Below are 15,058 nucleotides of genomic sequence, written 5' to 3' on the forward strand. Positions count from 1 at the left end.
CTCGACCAACTCTCAATACTGATTAGTCTTTTAAGAAGAATAAACTTGATGAAAACAATGATCTTTAATTCATAGTTCACTTTTTTTCTTTACTTTCTGTTATTAAAAAGGCATTTAATTTTTTTTGTTTATTACTTATTTATATTATTAGTTTCTTTTTTAGCTTTTAATATTTTGTATTTGGAATACGAAACAACAGGACAAACCAAGTGCACTGATGGTGTGTGTATCCCCCCATCTACATCATGAACCCCACCCCAATCAAATCCTCACAATCAATAATAGAGTTTGAAGTAACAGATGTTTTTACTATTTATTGTTATACTGTACTTGAAAAGTAAATAAAACACAACGATTTTTATTATCAGGTGATTGTACACTTGTGAAAATATACCAATGAATATTATTTTACAGTGATGTCATTGGAGCTTTAATTAATATGGTGGAGTTCAATGGCTCCAGCCTCTCTAGTGTCTCAGTTCAGTAAACTGAATATCTTTGGTTTATGGACTTCTGGTCAAACAAAATCAAACATTTAAAGACGTCACATCAGACTCTTAGAGACTGAGAGGATTTTTTTTTTACTATTTTATGATGCATACAATATTTTATTCATTATTTAAACTGGGCTAGGCAGTTTTAACATACACAATACAAAACCTTCTGTCTCTCTCTGCTGCCTTGTATCACTCCGCTAAGCCCCTCCCACCAAACCCACAAGTTGAACAGCAGCAGAAGGACCTTGTTTGACCGACAAAGCTTTGTAAAGCATGGTAAGCACCTAACCTTCATGTGTTTTGCTGTTTCACTTTCAACTTCCCTTTAACTCTTTCACAAACCTTTAACTTCTCCTTTAAAGGCTTCAGAGATTTCTGGAGCTCCTCTTTGTGATCCTGTGCAGCTTCATCAATGGGTCTGAATCTGTGGTTGGTGTGTTTTTCTGAATCTCTGCAGATGTGACACACTGTCTGCTGATGGTCCAGACAGAAGAGTTTGAGTTTCTCAGAGTGCAGACTGCAGAGAGCCTCTGAAGATCTCTGATCTCTCTCCTGTAAGAAACTCTCACACAGGTTCTTTAAAGCCAAGTTAGGAGGTAGACCTTCCCTTGAATGTCTTCTCTTACAAACTGGACACTCACGTGTTACTTTCTCTGTCCACCAGCTCTTCAGACAGTCTTTACAGAAGCTGTGGCTACATGACAGGATGACCGGATCTTTAAAGATGTCGTGGCAGACAGGACAGCAGAGATCTTCCTCTAATCTGGAAGCCATTTTGTCTGTGAGTGCAGCTGAAAGCACAGCAGGCAGCTCCAACAGGAAACCAGTCAGTCACTCCCTGTTCTCTGAAAGTTACTTTCACTTTGAGTCTTCTTGAAGATGAATCTTATTGTCTGTCTCTGTCTGTGTGAAGCAGAAGAACAACCTTGGTTTCCTGGAGTATTTGTTGGAGTATTTGGAATTTGCACTTGAATTCTTGGTATGTGTTCATGTTGCTGTGATATAATGATTAAGAGTTTGTGAACTTCAGATGCTGTGAGGAAATTTCAAGGAAAGGCTAGTAGACAGTTAGTATGATTGATTTGTTTCCAAGGTCAATATCGAACTGGCTTAAGCTTGCTCAAAAGAAGACAGTTTTGACCACAAACTAATCAGGGTCTTGGTCCTTGCCGCAGCGTCCATGGGTTCAGGTCGGACCTGCCGCCCTTTGTTGTGTGTCTTCAGTGGTTCTAACCACTGCAAAGTAAAAAGCAAATGGTAATGTTAGATGCTGTTAGCTAGTTAGTGCAGCTAACATTAGCCCACCCAGTTCTTGGTTGCCAGGACTGAAACTGCAAAAGAAAACCCACCTCTGTACCCACGCCCGCCGATAGGGGGGGACAAACGGGTCTGTTGTCCCGGGCCCAGGGTAGGGGGGGTACTGGGCCCTCATTAAATTATGGAATTTTTTAAAAATTTTTTTAAAATAGGCCTATTTGTGGAAAAAATAGTGTAATATTTGAGTTACATAACATCTTTTTATTTGTGTTGGAATTGCCAGCAGATGCAGAGGGCAGGGAATTCCCAAACTATCTGACATATTCCACATCCCACAATGGAAAGGAAAAAATCGATAGGGACTGGATATAGCAGCTCAAAAAGGCCTTATTTTGCCTACCATGCTTGCTGTTCTCCTTTGAAGTAGGAAAATTGCTAAATTCGAAATTTACCGAAAGCTTTATGAGAGATTTCCAGAACATGAAAGAAACCATGCACACAAACATTGTTATTGGAAGGAGAGGAAGAGCAGAGGAGAGGAAGAGCAGAGGAAAAGGAGAGATCTGGGCGTGGGGGGGGGGGCATCTAAGATGATCTCGTCCCGGGCCCAGGCAAGACTGTCAGCTGGCCTGTCTGTACCGTATTCCCTGTCAACAAATTGTCCTCTGTTCACAGGGAGTTCCAAGTCCGGCAGAGTCAGCTAATGGGACCGCTGTAGCAGATTGATTGGAGGGACGTAGCACACATTCAGCGGTATTGGCCGCAACAAGTCCCTGCCTGGCTACCAAGTTTTTACAGGAAACATGTAAATATGAGGAAGCAAACAGCACTGTGCTTCCTGTTTCATGGTAACTTTAAGGCTAGGCTAGTAGTGGTGATGGTTAGATTAGCGGGTTAGTTTATGTCTCCAGAAAATGAATGCAAGTCTATGTCCCCAAAAGTGACATAAGTAAAAGTGTGTGGGTGTGGGTGTGTACTGAGCCTTGCTGTCAGCAGCCCTCATTATTCTGTCGGCACGCCTTGTACGGTAACTCGGGCTGTATGTGTGGGTGTGTGTGTGCTGTCCTGGCCTCCTGCCAAGCATAAGGCGCCACTTTATGAGTATGATGATCTCACCTCGACCCACCTCCAAAACACTGTGTGTATTCAGCAGTGTGTGTTTGTTTATGTGTAAAAGATGAATGTGTGGTTCAGCATGTTTTATAAAGAGCAGTTGTGTAAAAGAGAGAGAGTGAACAGTTGGTCTGCATGTTGTTTATTGAACAGCTGCAGAAACAGTCAGCAGGATGCTGACTAACTGCTGAGCCAACAAGAAGTAACATGTAAATCAGACAGATTTTAATTTGTCCTTCTGAGTCCTGTTGATTCAGGAAAAGAAAGACTAACAGGGTTTCACCACAGTTTGGAGATTTTAGTTGTTTTAAATTTTACTTATTAAACTTAATGTTCAAACTCAGAGAAATCATCATTTCATTCAGGTGACGGGTTAAATAGCTGATACAAATGGACTTTTCATCCAGTCTGCAGCCACATGTTTACCATCTGCTGCTTCACCACCTCATCACACTTCCTCTTCTGTTATTGTTTTGATGGGAGAGACCCCTGGTGGCAGAAATACTGAAAATACAGACATTTAGAGAGCGAGTAGAAAGGTTTTATTATCAGAATTATTCACAACTTGTTAATCACATCCAGAGAATAAATATTAATATTAAAGTAAAATAAAGACATCATATGATCATTGAATCAAACTGTACAGAGAAACACTGCTGTTGTTCCTCATTAGAAACATTGATGAGCAGGTTGATGTTGAGGACACTGCTCATGTTCAGGTGATAATTAACAATATTTTCCTCAAATGTCTTTTTGCCGCTAAAACTCATCAGTTTTTAGTTTTGTTCTTGTAGAAAATCTGAATACTGGTAACCCTTTAGCACAAAACTGCTTAAATATTAAGATTTACTGAAGAGTGAAATACATAAATATCATCAGCCTTTCAAAGATCAGTCGAGTAAAGGTTGTCAAAGATCAACAACCACGGCTGCAGTTCATCTAACGTCCACCAGAGGATACTCCAAGAAGTGAATGGCAGATGATTTCACCTCTGATATTGAGAATTACTGAACATGAGAAGTAATTCTCAGCACTCAGTCACCCAAACGTCCACGTTGAATCAACTCTCTGTGAGCCAGACACTTTGCTCTCCTCCTTCTGCAGAGTCTCAGTCCACAGATTGTAGCTTCGTCCAATAAATATGTGAACAGACTAGAAAGGCTCTGACACATCTGTCTGGACAAACAGATGTCAGACTGAAAGAGGGACGTCGGTCGCGCTCAAAGATACAGACTTGGGATTCTTATTGTGAGTTCTCTTTGGAAATGAATGAGGGTATCATACAATATTACCGCCGGCATTCAGCACTCATTTGTCAGGATCTCTGCGTCATTCTTCATTCTGTTGTTGCTGTGCACCTGTCTGTCTGTCTCTCTCTCTGTCTGTCTGTCTGTCTGTCTGTCTGTCTCTCTCTCTCTCTCTCTCTCTCTCTCTCTCTCACCCCAACTGGTCGAGACAGACGACCACCCACCTAGAGCCGAAGCGTCTGTCCGAGGTTTCTGCCTCTTAAAGGGAAGTTTTTCCTTGCTGCTGTCGCCAAGGTCTTGCTCATGGTGGTACTGTTGGGTCTCTGTAAATAATGTTATAAGGAGTTCGGTCTAGACCTGCTCTATTTAAAAAGTGTCCTGAGATAACTTCTGTTATGAATTGGAGCTATACAAATAAAATTGAATTGAATTGAATTGAATTCTCATACTGATTCATCTTGAGCCAACCTGTTGAGTTTCACTGTTTGAGGTTCCACTGCTGCTCTTTTAATTACGTCGTCTTGTTGCGATCTCTTCTTCTGGTTTTCTGACTGGAGAACTGGCGCCACCTACTGCTTATCTCATAAATCAACTCCTAATTATCAAGTAACAGTAGTGGATGGCAACAAATATTAATTCGCATTTTCTTTTGCCAATTTAGCAGAAATCTGCGACACATTTTGATGTAAACACAGCTTTTGAGTGTTAAACTATTTCTGACACAGTTGACAATAAACGGGCGCCAATAAGCCCCTCAGGAAATTTGGGGCTTTTTTGGGATTGTTGTGGCCTAAAATGTCTGATTTCACAGCAGCTTTTCCAAAAATTTGTGATGCATGTTATGATGTTTTCTGGCATTTTTTGCAATTAAATTGCGGAAGAAAGTAAAAACAGTGGCAATATTGTTGTATAATTCCTAAAAAAAACAGAAGGCAACTTGTTCCAGTGAGAATAAAATCTGCAGTAGCTTGACGATGTATGGCTCAACTCACCAGAACCCAGAGTGACTGGTAAAATTTGTGGAAAAGTTCGGCCAGAATTTACAGGGATTGGAAGCAGAGCTGCAGTTTGTCATGTGGTTTATTCTGATCCCTCCAAGCCCACATCACAGAGACTTGTTGACAGATATCAGATCAGATAATTTATAAAGTAAACTGCTCCTTGTGACCCAGTTCAGACTAAAGTAGGGTCAGGTCCAGTCTAATCAGGTCTGGCCGGGTGCTGCTGGAATACCAGAGTGGATCCAAGCGGACTCGTAATGTGCCAGGTGTAGCTGGAGTCCAGTTCAAGTGTTCAAAGTCTCGTCCAGGAACACCAACATTCTGGAGCAGATGATGATGTACAGGTGGTGCATGGAGAAATCACTGCAGGGTAACAAGTCTGTATCTGTGTGGCGAGACATATGATCTCTGATTATAAATTGTTCAGACTCCCAGCAGGATACCAGAGAACAGAGAGTCCTGCAGGACACTGATGGCTGAGCCGGTGGCGTTGTCCACAAACACCGACACGTACTCTCCGGTCTGCACACAAACAAACAAGGTCAGACACTGATATTGTTCATACATAAAGCAGAAACAGAAGTTATTTCTTCCTCTACTTGGTTCTAGTCAACAATCATTTGTAGAAAAAACAACAATTACAGGGCAGCTCTCGACATAAAGGAATTGAATTTAAAGATTAATCAGTCTAAAAGCGAAAGCAGTGTGACGTACCTGCAGATAAAGTGTTCCTGTCAGTAAGATGCTGAATGTTCCTCCAGCAGCAGCCACGCCCATCACAGACTCTACAGACCTAAACACACACACACACACACACACACACACACACACACACACATTCATGTAAAGACAGGTCAGACATGAAAGGAAATCCACGAATGAGTGAAACATGACAAACTGAGAGAGGTAGAGAGAGGTAAAGAGAGGTAGAAAGTAGTAGAGAAAGGTAGAGAGCAGTAGAGAGAGGTAGACAGAGATAAAAAGCAGAAGAGAGCGGTAGAGAGAGGTAGAGAGTAGTAAAGAGTGGTAGAGAGAGGTAGAGAGAGGTAGAAAGCAGTAGAGAGCAGAAGAGAGAGGTAGAGAGAGGTAGAGAGTAGTAGAGAGTGGTAGAGAGAGGTAGAGAGAGGTAGAGAGTGGTAGAGAGAGGTAGAGAGAGGTAGAGAGTAGTAGAGAGAGGTAGAGAGAGGTAGAGAGAGGTAGAGAGAGGTAAGAGAGAGGTAGAGAGTAGTAGAGAGAGGTAGAGAGTAGTAAAGAGAGGTAGAGAGAGGTAGAGAGTAGTAAAGAGAGGTAGAGAGTAGTAGAGAGAGGTAGAGAGTAGTAGAGAGAGGTAGAGAGCGGTAGAGAGCAGTAGAGAGAGGTAGAGAGAGGTAGAGAGTAGTAGAGAGAGGTAGAGAGCGGTAGAGAGAGGTAGAGAGTAGTAGAGAGAGGTAGAGAGAGGTAGAGAGTAGTAGAGAGAGGTAGAGAGAGGTAGAGAGAGGTAGAGAGTAGTAGAGAGAGGTAGAGAGAGGTAGAGAGTAGTAGAGAGAGGTAGAGAGAGGTAGAGAGAGGTAGAGAGTGGTAGAGAGAGGTAGAGAGAGGTAGAGAGTAGTAGAGAGAGGTAGAGAGTAGTAAAGAGAGGTAGAGAGAGGTAGAGAGTAGTAAAGAGAGGTAGAGAGTATTAGAGAGAGGTAGAGAGAGGTAGAGAGTAGTAGAGAGAGGTAGAGAGAGGTAGAGAGCAGTAGAGAGAGGTAGAGAGCGGTAGAGAGCAGTAGAGAGAGGTAGAGAGAGGTAGAGAGTAGTAGAGAGAGGTAGAGAGCGGTAGAGAGAGGTAGAGAGTAGTAGAGAGAGGTAGAGAGAGGTAGAGAGTAGTAGAGAGTGGTAGAGAGAGATAGAGAGAGGTAGAGAGTAGTAGAGAGTGGTAGAGAGTGGTAGAGAGTGGTAGAGAGAGGTAGAGAGAGGTAGAGAGAGGTACAGTACTCACAGGTTGCTCTGGCAGAGTGATTCAATGCAGATTGCGGCTCTCACACTGTCTCTGATCCGGATCTGGACTCTGTCACCAGACTCTGACACACACACACACACACACACACACACACACACACACACACACACGCACATTATTACAGTCATTCAAAGGAAAAAGCACCAAACCGTTTGAGAATCAGAAAAATGACTTCAACCATTGATTTTCTGTCAATAGATTATTTGATTAATGGTTTCAGGGTGTATGTGCGTCACCTATTAGGAGGCTGGCGGTCAGCTGGTAGAAGCCGGAGACGGGCGCCATGTATCGGCCGGAGCTGCTGTTGAAGGTCTGTCCCCTCTGGAGGCTCCGCTCTGAGTCTGAAGGCTGCAGTGGTCAAAGGTCAAACATAGGAATTCAAATATAATCTGTAATCTCACCTGTGTGCGTGTGTGTGTGTGTGTGTGTGTGTGTGTGTGTGTGTGTGTGTGTATCACCTGGCTGAATGGCTGCAGCTCTAACAGGCTGCGCCGCGGGACAGTGATGGCCTGCGGGAGGCGACTGAGGAAGGAGGTGGACACACGAGGAGGCCGATCGCACAGAAAACACACTCCTGCTGTCATATCTGAGGGGAGGAGGAGGAGGAGGAGGAGGAGGAGGAGGAGACACACAGACTGCGGTCAGTAGGAGTGTTTTGCTGTAATCTAATTGTTATGGTTCACGCAGTGTAACGCTCATACCCCCGCAGTGAGATGGGTTAAAGGGAGAATATTTAGTAACGCAGGGAGAAAATTCACTTCACATTTGGTGCAACGCACCGCAAGTATTTTCACTTGAAATGTAGTCGTTTTTTGACAGTATTATATGTTCTTAAAGGGGAACTTGGCAACTATTTCAACTTAACAAACCCGTTTAGAAATCATTTGGATGGTTAAATGGCCTGTTCCCGTGAAAAGGGTGACTTTCCCTGCTCCCCAAAACGAACCTTGCAACTTTGGGACTACCGTCCTGTTAAGTTGGAAATAGGAAGTATCGTGCGAAGTGAGAACGATCAAGAAACACAGACTGCTTTACGGCAATTAAACATAAACGCACACGCCCTCCTCAATACCAGTTAGCCACGCCAGCTATAAGGACAAGTGACGATGAATGTATTACCCACCTCGGTAGACATTGCTCCACACGAAAAAGTTGCCCGGCAACAAATGCACATCAGCAGTGGTAGAAAGGGGGAGGAGGGGCTGCAGGTGAGTTTTTTTACGACAGTGTTTTGAAATATACGTCCCAGAGCTGTAGGGGGAGCTCGTTGAGAAAACATGCGACGACAAAAGTGAAAACCAGTGAAGAAATGGCTAGAGTTCCCCATTAAATTAATGTATTCCATATTCTAGAAATATTTCAGAGATTCCTCCACCAGAGGGAGCTCAGGTACCTCCTTAGTTTGAGAACCAGGAATCTAAAAATACAAATTTATGCTCTATTTATTTTCTCAGCAGATGTTTTCATCCGCTGAACGTGGAGCTGATCAATAGCTAACCTTAAAATAACTTTATTGGGACACAGACTGATGTCAGACGACAAACCTCTGCTCGATCAATCCCCATGGAGCTAACGTACGATGTGGCGATGGATCGGCCGTCCTCAGCAGGCAGTTTGTTGCTGTGTGCAGTTATGATGTAAATGTGTCAACACAATGGCATTAATGAGATGATGATCACATTCAGATTTTTACTGTCTGGGTGTTTGTAGGTTTCAGTAATCTTCAGCCTGAAGTTATTGACCAAAAGTAAACTCATTCAAACTACTGCAGAATATGAAGACACACAGACGCAACCTGACGCAGGAAAACAAGCACAAACGAACAAATTCACTCACAAACAGGCAGAAAGTAACAAAGACACACCATCAGTCAGCAGGAATGTCAGGAATCCTGCTGCTGAGCCAAGTCACATCCACACTCCACAAAATTACCCCTATTAGGGACTCAGACAGCCTGCCTCCACACACACACACACACACACACACACACACACACACTGTGTTTATATAACCTACATACAGAAATCACTGAGTGAAAGTGAAAAATTGAAGGAAATGATGTGAAAATGAAGCCGAACAGTCTGCTGTCTGGATCCAGGTTCGGAGGAATGTTTGCATTAATTAACTCTAAGAACTCAGAACTAAACACATTCTTAAGATTTCATCATTTTCTTTACTGAAAACATAAATGTCAACCCTCTTGTTCTTAGAGTCAGGATGTGGTTAGCCTAGCTTAGCACAAAGACTGGAAGCAGGGGGAAACTCCTAGCATAGCTTCGTCAGTTTGAACTGAAGCCCTCAGTCTCTCTGTATCTCACCTCTCAGTTTGAGCTGCAGCTCCTGGATGAGCTCCTGTTGTTGGGGCAGCAGGGGGGCGGGGGGGCCCGGAGGCCCCTGGGGTCCCGGAGGGCCTGGGGGGCCTGGAAGACCATGCTGCAAAGACACACAAATATTAGGTGTATATTGTGACTTTTAAATGTTATTTATGAGCTTTACAAAACAAAACAAAGTGTGATGAGGTGGTGAAGCAGCGTGGGATCATGGGAGTTGTTGTCTTCACCACCATTGGCGTCATTGCAGTCAGCTTCTCCCGGTTAGGATTCCTTCAGTGTTCATGGTTCAGGAGGTTTCTACCGGGAGCCCAATGATCCACAGAGGTCTCCTCCTCTCCAACACAAACAGACCCGCTGATTAAAACCACTAAACACACTGAATAAAGCAGTTCCACCTTAAACACACTGAATAAAGCAGTTCCACCTTAACAATCACTGCTTCTCCCACGCTGTTGGACAGACAAAGGACGTCCCGGAGGGGCTGCGAGCCGAGCTGCTGCTAACGTTAGCTCAGGTTGTTTCTCTGATAAGTTAAGATCCAGACGTCCGATGACTAAAATCCTTCATCCGGTTCAAATGTGGATGGTAAACAGTCAGTGTGACAGCTTCTGATTATTGATTGAATCAACTACATGTAGAACATTTATAGTCCTGTAATAGATTTCCCTTCCCACTTTTCTGTTATTTAACCTAATTGATATAAATGTTGTGGACAGATGTTACAGGACTTTTGGATTTGGTTAACTTAGTTTTAGCGGCGGTTCTTAATAAACTGGACACTGAGATTGTTTAACCAACAAATCCGCTCTGTTATCTAATGAACTAGTCTGTGTTTCCAACAGTTTGATGGAGATGAAAATAAACACTTGAACAAACATCAGCCTGATAAAAATGACCTTAAATGACAGAAACAATCTTTGGGTTTGAGTTGTTCCATCTGCTAACATGGAGGCTCATGTTTTCAAGAAAGTAATGGATTTATATAATAAGACAATAACTTCAAAGCAGTTAAAACTAAAAAAGTCTTTATATTATATATATATTTATTTTATTATATTTGTATTTATTCTTTATTTACTTGTTTGTATATTTTCTTTGTGCCTATTTAAATCCAACTGGTATCCATTATTTCTATCACTGTATAGATATTGACAAGAAGCAGTAATGTCGCTGATATATATATATATATATATATATGTTCATATTTGAGATCGGACTTTTCATCCTGCTGTGCAGTTAGAGATCTGTCTGACCTTGGAGGTCCTCCTGGACCCTTTGGTTCTGCGGTTGTCCCCCTTGTTGGAGTTTCTTCTGAAGATCAGCCAGGAGCTGAGAGGAGACACTCTGGACAGATCGGAGGACAGCGGCTCCTGGAGGACACAAAACCCAACAGGTCAGTGTGTGTTCTCAAGAGACAATAATCAGGGTTCCCACACATCCTGGAAAACCGAGAAATCTGATTAAAAGGACCAAATATCCTGGCAAAAGTTCACTCAGATTGCCTTCATAGTGTCAGACGATAAACTTTTCTGCATGAGGAAGCCTTTATGTCTGCGTTCAATGTCATTTCCATGGACACAGCGAATAAACAACAGCAACAATAATAATAATAACGAATATGAGGTGTTTGTGGACCAGACACTTTTCCCTGGAGAACTTTACCTTCAACTGTTTTCTTTCTGTTTGAGTTCGCCAACGTGAAGCAACATGCTTTCAGCCGTTTCTATGACAACAGCACAAAGCGATGGAGGCCAGCGTTGTCGGAGCTGTGTGTGTATCGATGGAAACAGATGTGTGGATTTCAACTGTGGTTGAAAGAAGAAGGAGAGCTGAGAGGAAACGTCACGTTACTGAGGAGACGCTCACTTTAACGTTAATGTTATTGTAGTTGTATGGCAGGTAACAGTGTTTGTCTGGAACAGTCACTGTACACTATCATCACTCAGAGTCCCTCTAGAGCTACTCTGAAGTAGGAACCAGAAAAGTTCCTCAAAACCACGTTCTCAGATCTCCAATGTTCCTGCAGTGCAGTCCTCCAACTGGTCTTAGGAATATGAAAATAGTCAGAATCTAACATACATGTAAACAGTCTAATCAATCTAGATATTAACTTGGATATCAAATATGGTCTGAAAACTGAGATCTGAGAACTTTCTGTGTTTCTGCGGTTTGTATTTCCTCCTCACTCAATGTCATCGAGTTCATATTTATTCATTTAATCATCTCACAGGAATCAAATCCATTACCAACACAGTTTAAAGATGTATTTTCTGTCAATCCATTAATCGATTAATGTGTTGGTGTTAGATTGTTCCCACGCATCCTTGAAAACCTGGACATTTAGAGACTAGCTTCCCATACATGGAAACACCTGGAAATTGACTAAAATTACCAAATAACCTGGAAATAATGTGTGTTGTTCTGGAACATTTGAATTTCAGCCCCTCACTCAGATGGCCTGCGTAAACCTGGGTTTATATTCAGAGTGAAACTGTTGGTGGATGACCTGCAGTGTCACACCAGGAATGGAACAGAGTCACAGTGAACTTCTGTGTCGAGTTTATTTGTTACAGTTAGAGGAAAACTGCAGTCAGTTCCACCGAGAGCGCAGCGGAAAAACAGGCTGTGGTGAGAACGGCCAACCTGAGACTGTTAGTGAGCAACTGCTGTCCTGAAAGTGATTCCTGAAAGTGTGGGAACCCCGATTGTTGTATCCTACATTTTTAGATTTGACAGCAGCTTTTCTAAAAGTCTGTGATGCATGTTGCGATGTTTTTAGCATTTATTTTTGCAATAAAGGTTTGTTAGTTAGTTTTAATGAGAGTTTGTTTTTTATAATTCATTAAAAATGGAAGGCGAGAGTAAAATGTCTCTCGCAGTCCCGTGACGTCTCGCTCTGCGTTCTACATGGAGGTCTGCTGTGATTGGTCGGAGGAAACAATCAGAGATTGGTTGAATTTGCACAACTTCCTGGATGGAAACAGCCTGCTTCCAACATATGAATACATTTCACGTTACAGCCCAATAGAAATTGTTGATAATTGATCCAAGAGGTTCAGCGTCTCATTGACTTCCTGTGTATGTGACTCTTACCAGGATCTCAGTGCTGGTGGCCTCCTCCTCCTCCAGGATCTCCTGACTCTCCTCGCTCTCCAGTTCTTCAACGCTCGCTGCCTCCATCGTCATCATCATCATCATCAGTCCCAGGAGCAGAGGGAGCAGCAGCAGCCCTCCTGCCCCACCCGGAGAGCTCCGTCCCTGGGAGAACCTGGCCAGCATGCTGGGTGGGTGTGGTGGATGAAGGCGCTCAGGTCTGTGTCTTTATGGACTTCCCATGATGCACCTCTGTAAGTGTGCTCCTCTTAGGTCAGCTGAACTTTAGTTCTGTCTGCTGTTGAAGGAAACTTTAACACTCTGAGCTCTTCATCTCAACGTTTGTCTCTTCTTCTGCAGTTTTTCTTCTCGTCTTTTTCCGTCTTTTCTTTCAGGTTTTCTTCGTCAGGGAGTCGAAGCTCAGCTGCTGAACCTCCAGACGTAAATACAGCGAGAGGTTTCAAGCAGTGAGTCTGTATGAGGAAAGTTTCTCTCTGTGGGTGGTTGGTGCCTCCTCCTCCTTTTCCACCTCTTCCTCTCTTGTCTTTCAGCGCAGTCCCTCCTTCTCCGTCGAGTGACGGCGTGTTTCTCCTCTGATCCTCTTCAGTTTGGACATCTCTGCTCTGCTCACCCTGTTTTTATCTCCCACCTCCCTGACCCCTCCTCCTCTTCCTTGGCTCCTCCTCCTCCTCTTTTTCCTCCTGTCTTTCTTCTCTCTATCTGTCTGTGGATCTGAAGCTGTCACTTCATCTGTCTGCAGTCTCTTTCTTAATGTCTCCTCAGCGTCCGTCTGTCTCTCTGTTTTATCTCTTCTGCCATCGTTTGTCTTTCTTTGCCTCCAGACTTTGTTTTTCTCCTTCTTTCCTCCTCCTCCTCCTCCTCCTCCTCTCTTCAGCTCTCCAGGGTCCTAACGCAGCAGCTCTGACATATACAATATATACATGTAGTGTATAACACATATTTGTACATATGTTTCAAAAAATAGTAAAACTGGATGTTTTCCATTTACATCCACTATATATTATATATATATATAATTATTTATTTATTTATATATATTTGTGTTTCAGCCGCTCACTCACATTACTGGCTGCGTTTTTTGTTTGAAATTCGACTGTTGGTAGAATAATCTGTGACACTTTCAAGTGGGTTTACCATATGTCCACACCCCCCACAGACATCTCTGGGCATTAAATCTATTTCACAAATGCTGCAGACGGTAACAACTTCAAATAACCTGTTCTTAATGACCACATTTACTTTTGTTGTTATGGCTGATAATTGTTAATTGTAAATGCAACAAACACTTCCAACTTCTGCTTTTAACAGCTAATATGTCAGAAGATGACTTTTCTGAAAAGAACATTTAAATTCTACTAGATTTGAACTGTCTGATAAACACTGACTACCAGTAGCCATTGCTCTCCTGTATTGTTGAGAAAAACTAGAAAACTTGATGATGACATTTGTTGTTGTGGTTGTTAAATACATGCACAATGTTAATTGTAACAATTGGTGAAAGTATTGGAGAAAACAGCCAATGAAAGCAAGCTAACATAGAGAGTGCAAGAAACACCTACTTGTAATGAACCTGAGACACTTCACTGTGAACCTCATTCAGCAAGGACTCAATAATAAGCTTATATGACTGTTTGTGAGCAACTGCTATCTTGTGCTGTCGAGAAAAACTCCTGGAAAACAGTGATAACAGTGTGGTATTTGTGGCACAATTATTTATGGAACTACTTTACTAGTAGTATTAAGTATTATAAGTTTAGCTGTAGCTCTGATGTAGACAGTAAAGACAGTAGAAGTAGTGGTTATATTAATACTTGCAGTATAATTGTTATATAGTATTCATTGTTGTAACAGTATTTATTGGGTGGTGGGTTCAGTGTACTTCTGTCTTCATAATGAATGAATCAACACACACACACACACACACACACACACACACACCCTCAGATAAGGTGGGTGTGGTCTTCAGTCTGACAGGATGATGAAAGTTAGTTTGAATGTTGATCAAACTGCAGCGACCGTTTCCACTGAATCTGACTGGAGCTGATAGACACACACAGACACACACACGTTTCCATCACTTCAGAGGACATCCATTAACCTATAGCATACAGCCTATAATCTAATGATTTACAATGTGGGGACTTGTGTTGTGTCCCCATAAGAAAGGCAAGTCCCCACAAGGTGACTGTGTACACAGATGTCCCCAGAACGCGAGTAAGACAAGTCCCCCAACACACTGTATTGTTACATCACTTGTCGTGTTGTGATGTCAGTGACTGCAGGTCCGCACAAAGTTATTCAGAGCTGCAAGTCTTTTAATACATTTATATTAACATCAAAAACTTCACTTTAGACTTCAAATCTTCATATAAAAAATTATATAAATATTTTGAACATCACGTTGTTTCACTGAGGAAAATACAAAGACACATTGAATGTTTATTTAAAAGCCCCATTTGAGTGTGTGAGCAGCCCCTCCTGCTGGACAGAACAACAAACTGCAGCACTCGAATGT

General features: G+C 42.4%; 1 protein-coding gene and 2 long non-coding RNA genes across 9 annotated transcripts; 2 read left to right on the forward strand and 1 right to left on the reverse strand.

The window, feature by feature from the left end:
* Positions 1-1,139: 1,139 nt before the first annotated feature.
* LOC127360154 (uncharacterized) lies at positions 1,140-4,549 on the forward strand. Its single transcript, XR_007883310.1, has 2 exons — positions 1,140-1,476; positions 2,430-4,549. It is a non-coding gene; the product is annotated as an uncharacterized LOC127360154 (long non-coding RNA).
* Positions 3,387-13,160, reverse strand: si:ch1073-184j22.1 (erythroferrone). Of its 2 annotated transcripts, XR_007883290.1 has the most exons (9): positions 12,523-13,153; positions 10,683-10,799; positions 9,415-9,529; positions 7,555-7,682; positions 7,333-7,444; positions 7,043-7,157; positions 6,613-6,662; positions 5,830-6,301; positions 3,387-5,637 (listed from the first exon to the last, which is right to left on the reverse strand). XR_007883290.1 is itself a non-coding variant. In XM_051394405.1 (8 exons), the coding sequence occupies exons 1-8, from the start codon at positions 12,706-12,708 to the stop codon at positions 5,539-5,541; spliced, it is 918 nt and encodes a 305-aa protein (XP_051250365.1). In that variant the 5' UTR covers positions 12,709-13,160; the 3' UTR covers positions 3,387-5,538. The 2 variants fall into 2 exon arrangements, 1 of the variants encoding a protein (XP_051250365.1); XM_051394405.1 differs by lacking the exon at positions 6,613-6,662 and having other exon boundaries at positions 5,830-5,908; positions 7,076-7,157; positions 12,523-13,160.
* On the forward strand, positions 6,159-7,062 carry LOC127360146 (uncharacterized). Of its 6 annotated transcripts, none has more exons than XR_007883294.1 (4): positions 6,159-6,271; positions 6,333-6,422; positions 6,473-6,812; positions 6,843-7,062. It is a non-coding gene; the product is annotated as an uncharacterized LOC127360146 (long non-coding RNA). The 6 variants fall into 6 exon arrangements; XR_007883298.1 differs by having other exon boundaries at positions 6,212-6,241; XR_007883296.1 differs by lacking the exon at positions 6,333-6,422 and having other exon boundaries at positions 6,250-6,271; positions 6,423-6,812.
* Positions 13,161-15,058: the final 1,898 nt, after the last annotated feature.

This window comes from Dicentrarchus labrax, unplaced genomic scaffold (genome assembly GCF_905237075.1).
Source record: "Dicentrarchus labrax unplaced genomic scaffold, dlabrax2021, whole genome shotgun sequence".
Taxonomy (NCBI): Eukaryota; Metazoa; Chordata; class Actinopteri; family Moronidae; genus Dicentrarchus; species Dicentrarchus labrax.

What these genes read in the sequence shown, in the direction of transcription:
- si:ch1073-184j22.1 (XM_051394405.1), bottom strand. Translation starts at nt 12,708, where the DNA reads ATGCTGGCCAGGTTCTCCCAGGGACGGAGCTCTCCGGGTGGGGCAGGA. An exon ending in CCACCAGCACTGAGATCCTG is followed by an intron (nt 10,800 to 12,522) that starts GTAAGAGTCACA and finishes TGTGTCCTCCAG; the next exon opens with GAGCCGCTGTCCTCCGATCT. An exon ending in GCTGCAGCTCAAACTGAGAG is followed by an intron (nt 7,683 to 9,414) that starts GTGAGATACAGA and finishes TCCTCCCCTCAG; the next exon opens with ATATGACAGCAGGAGTGTGT.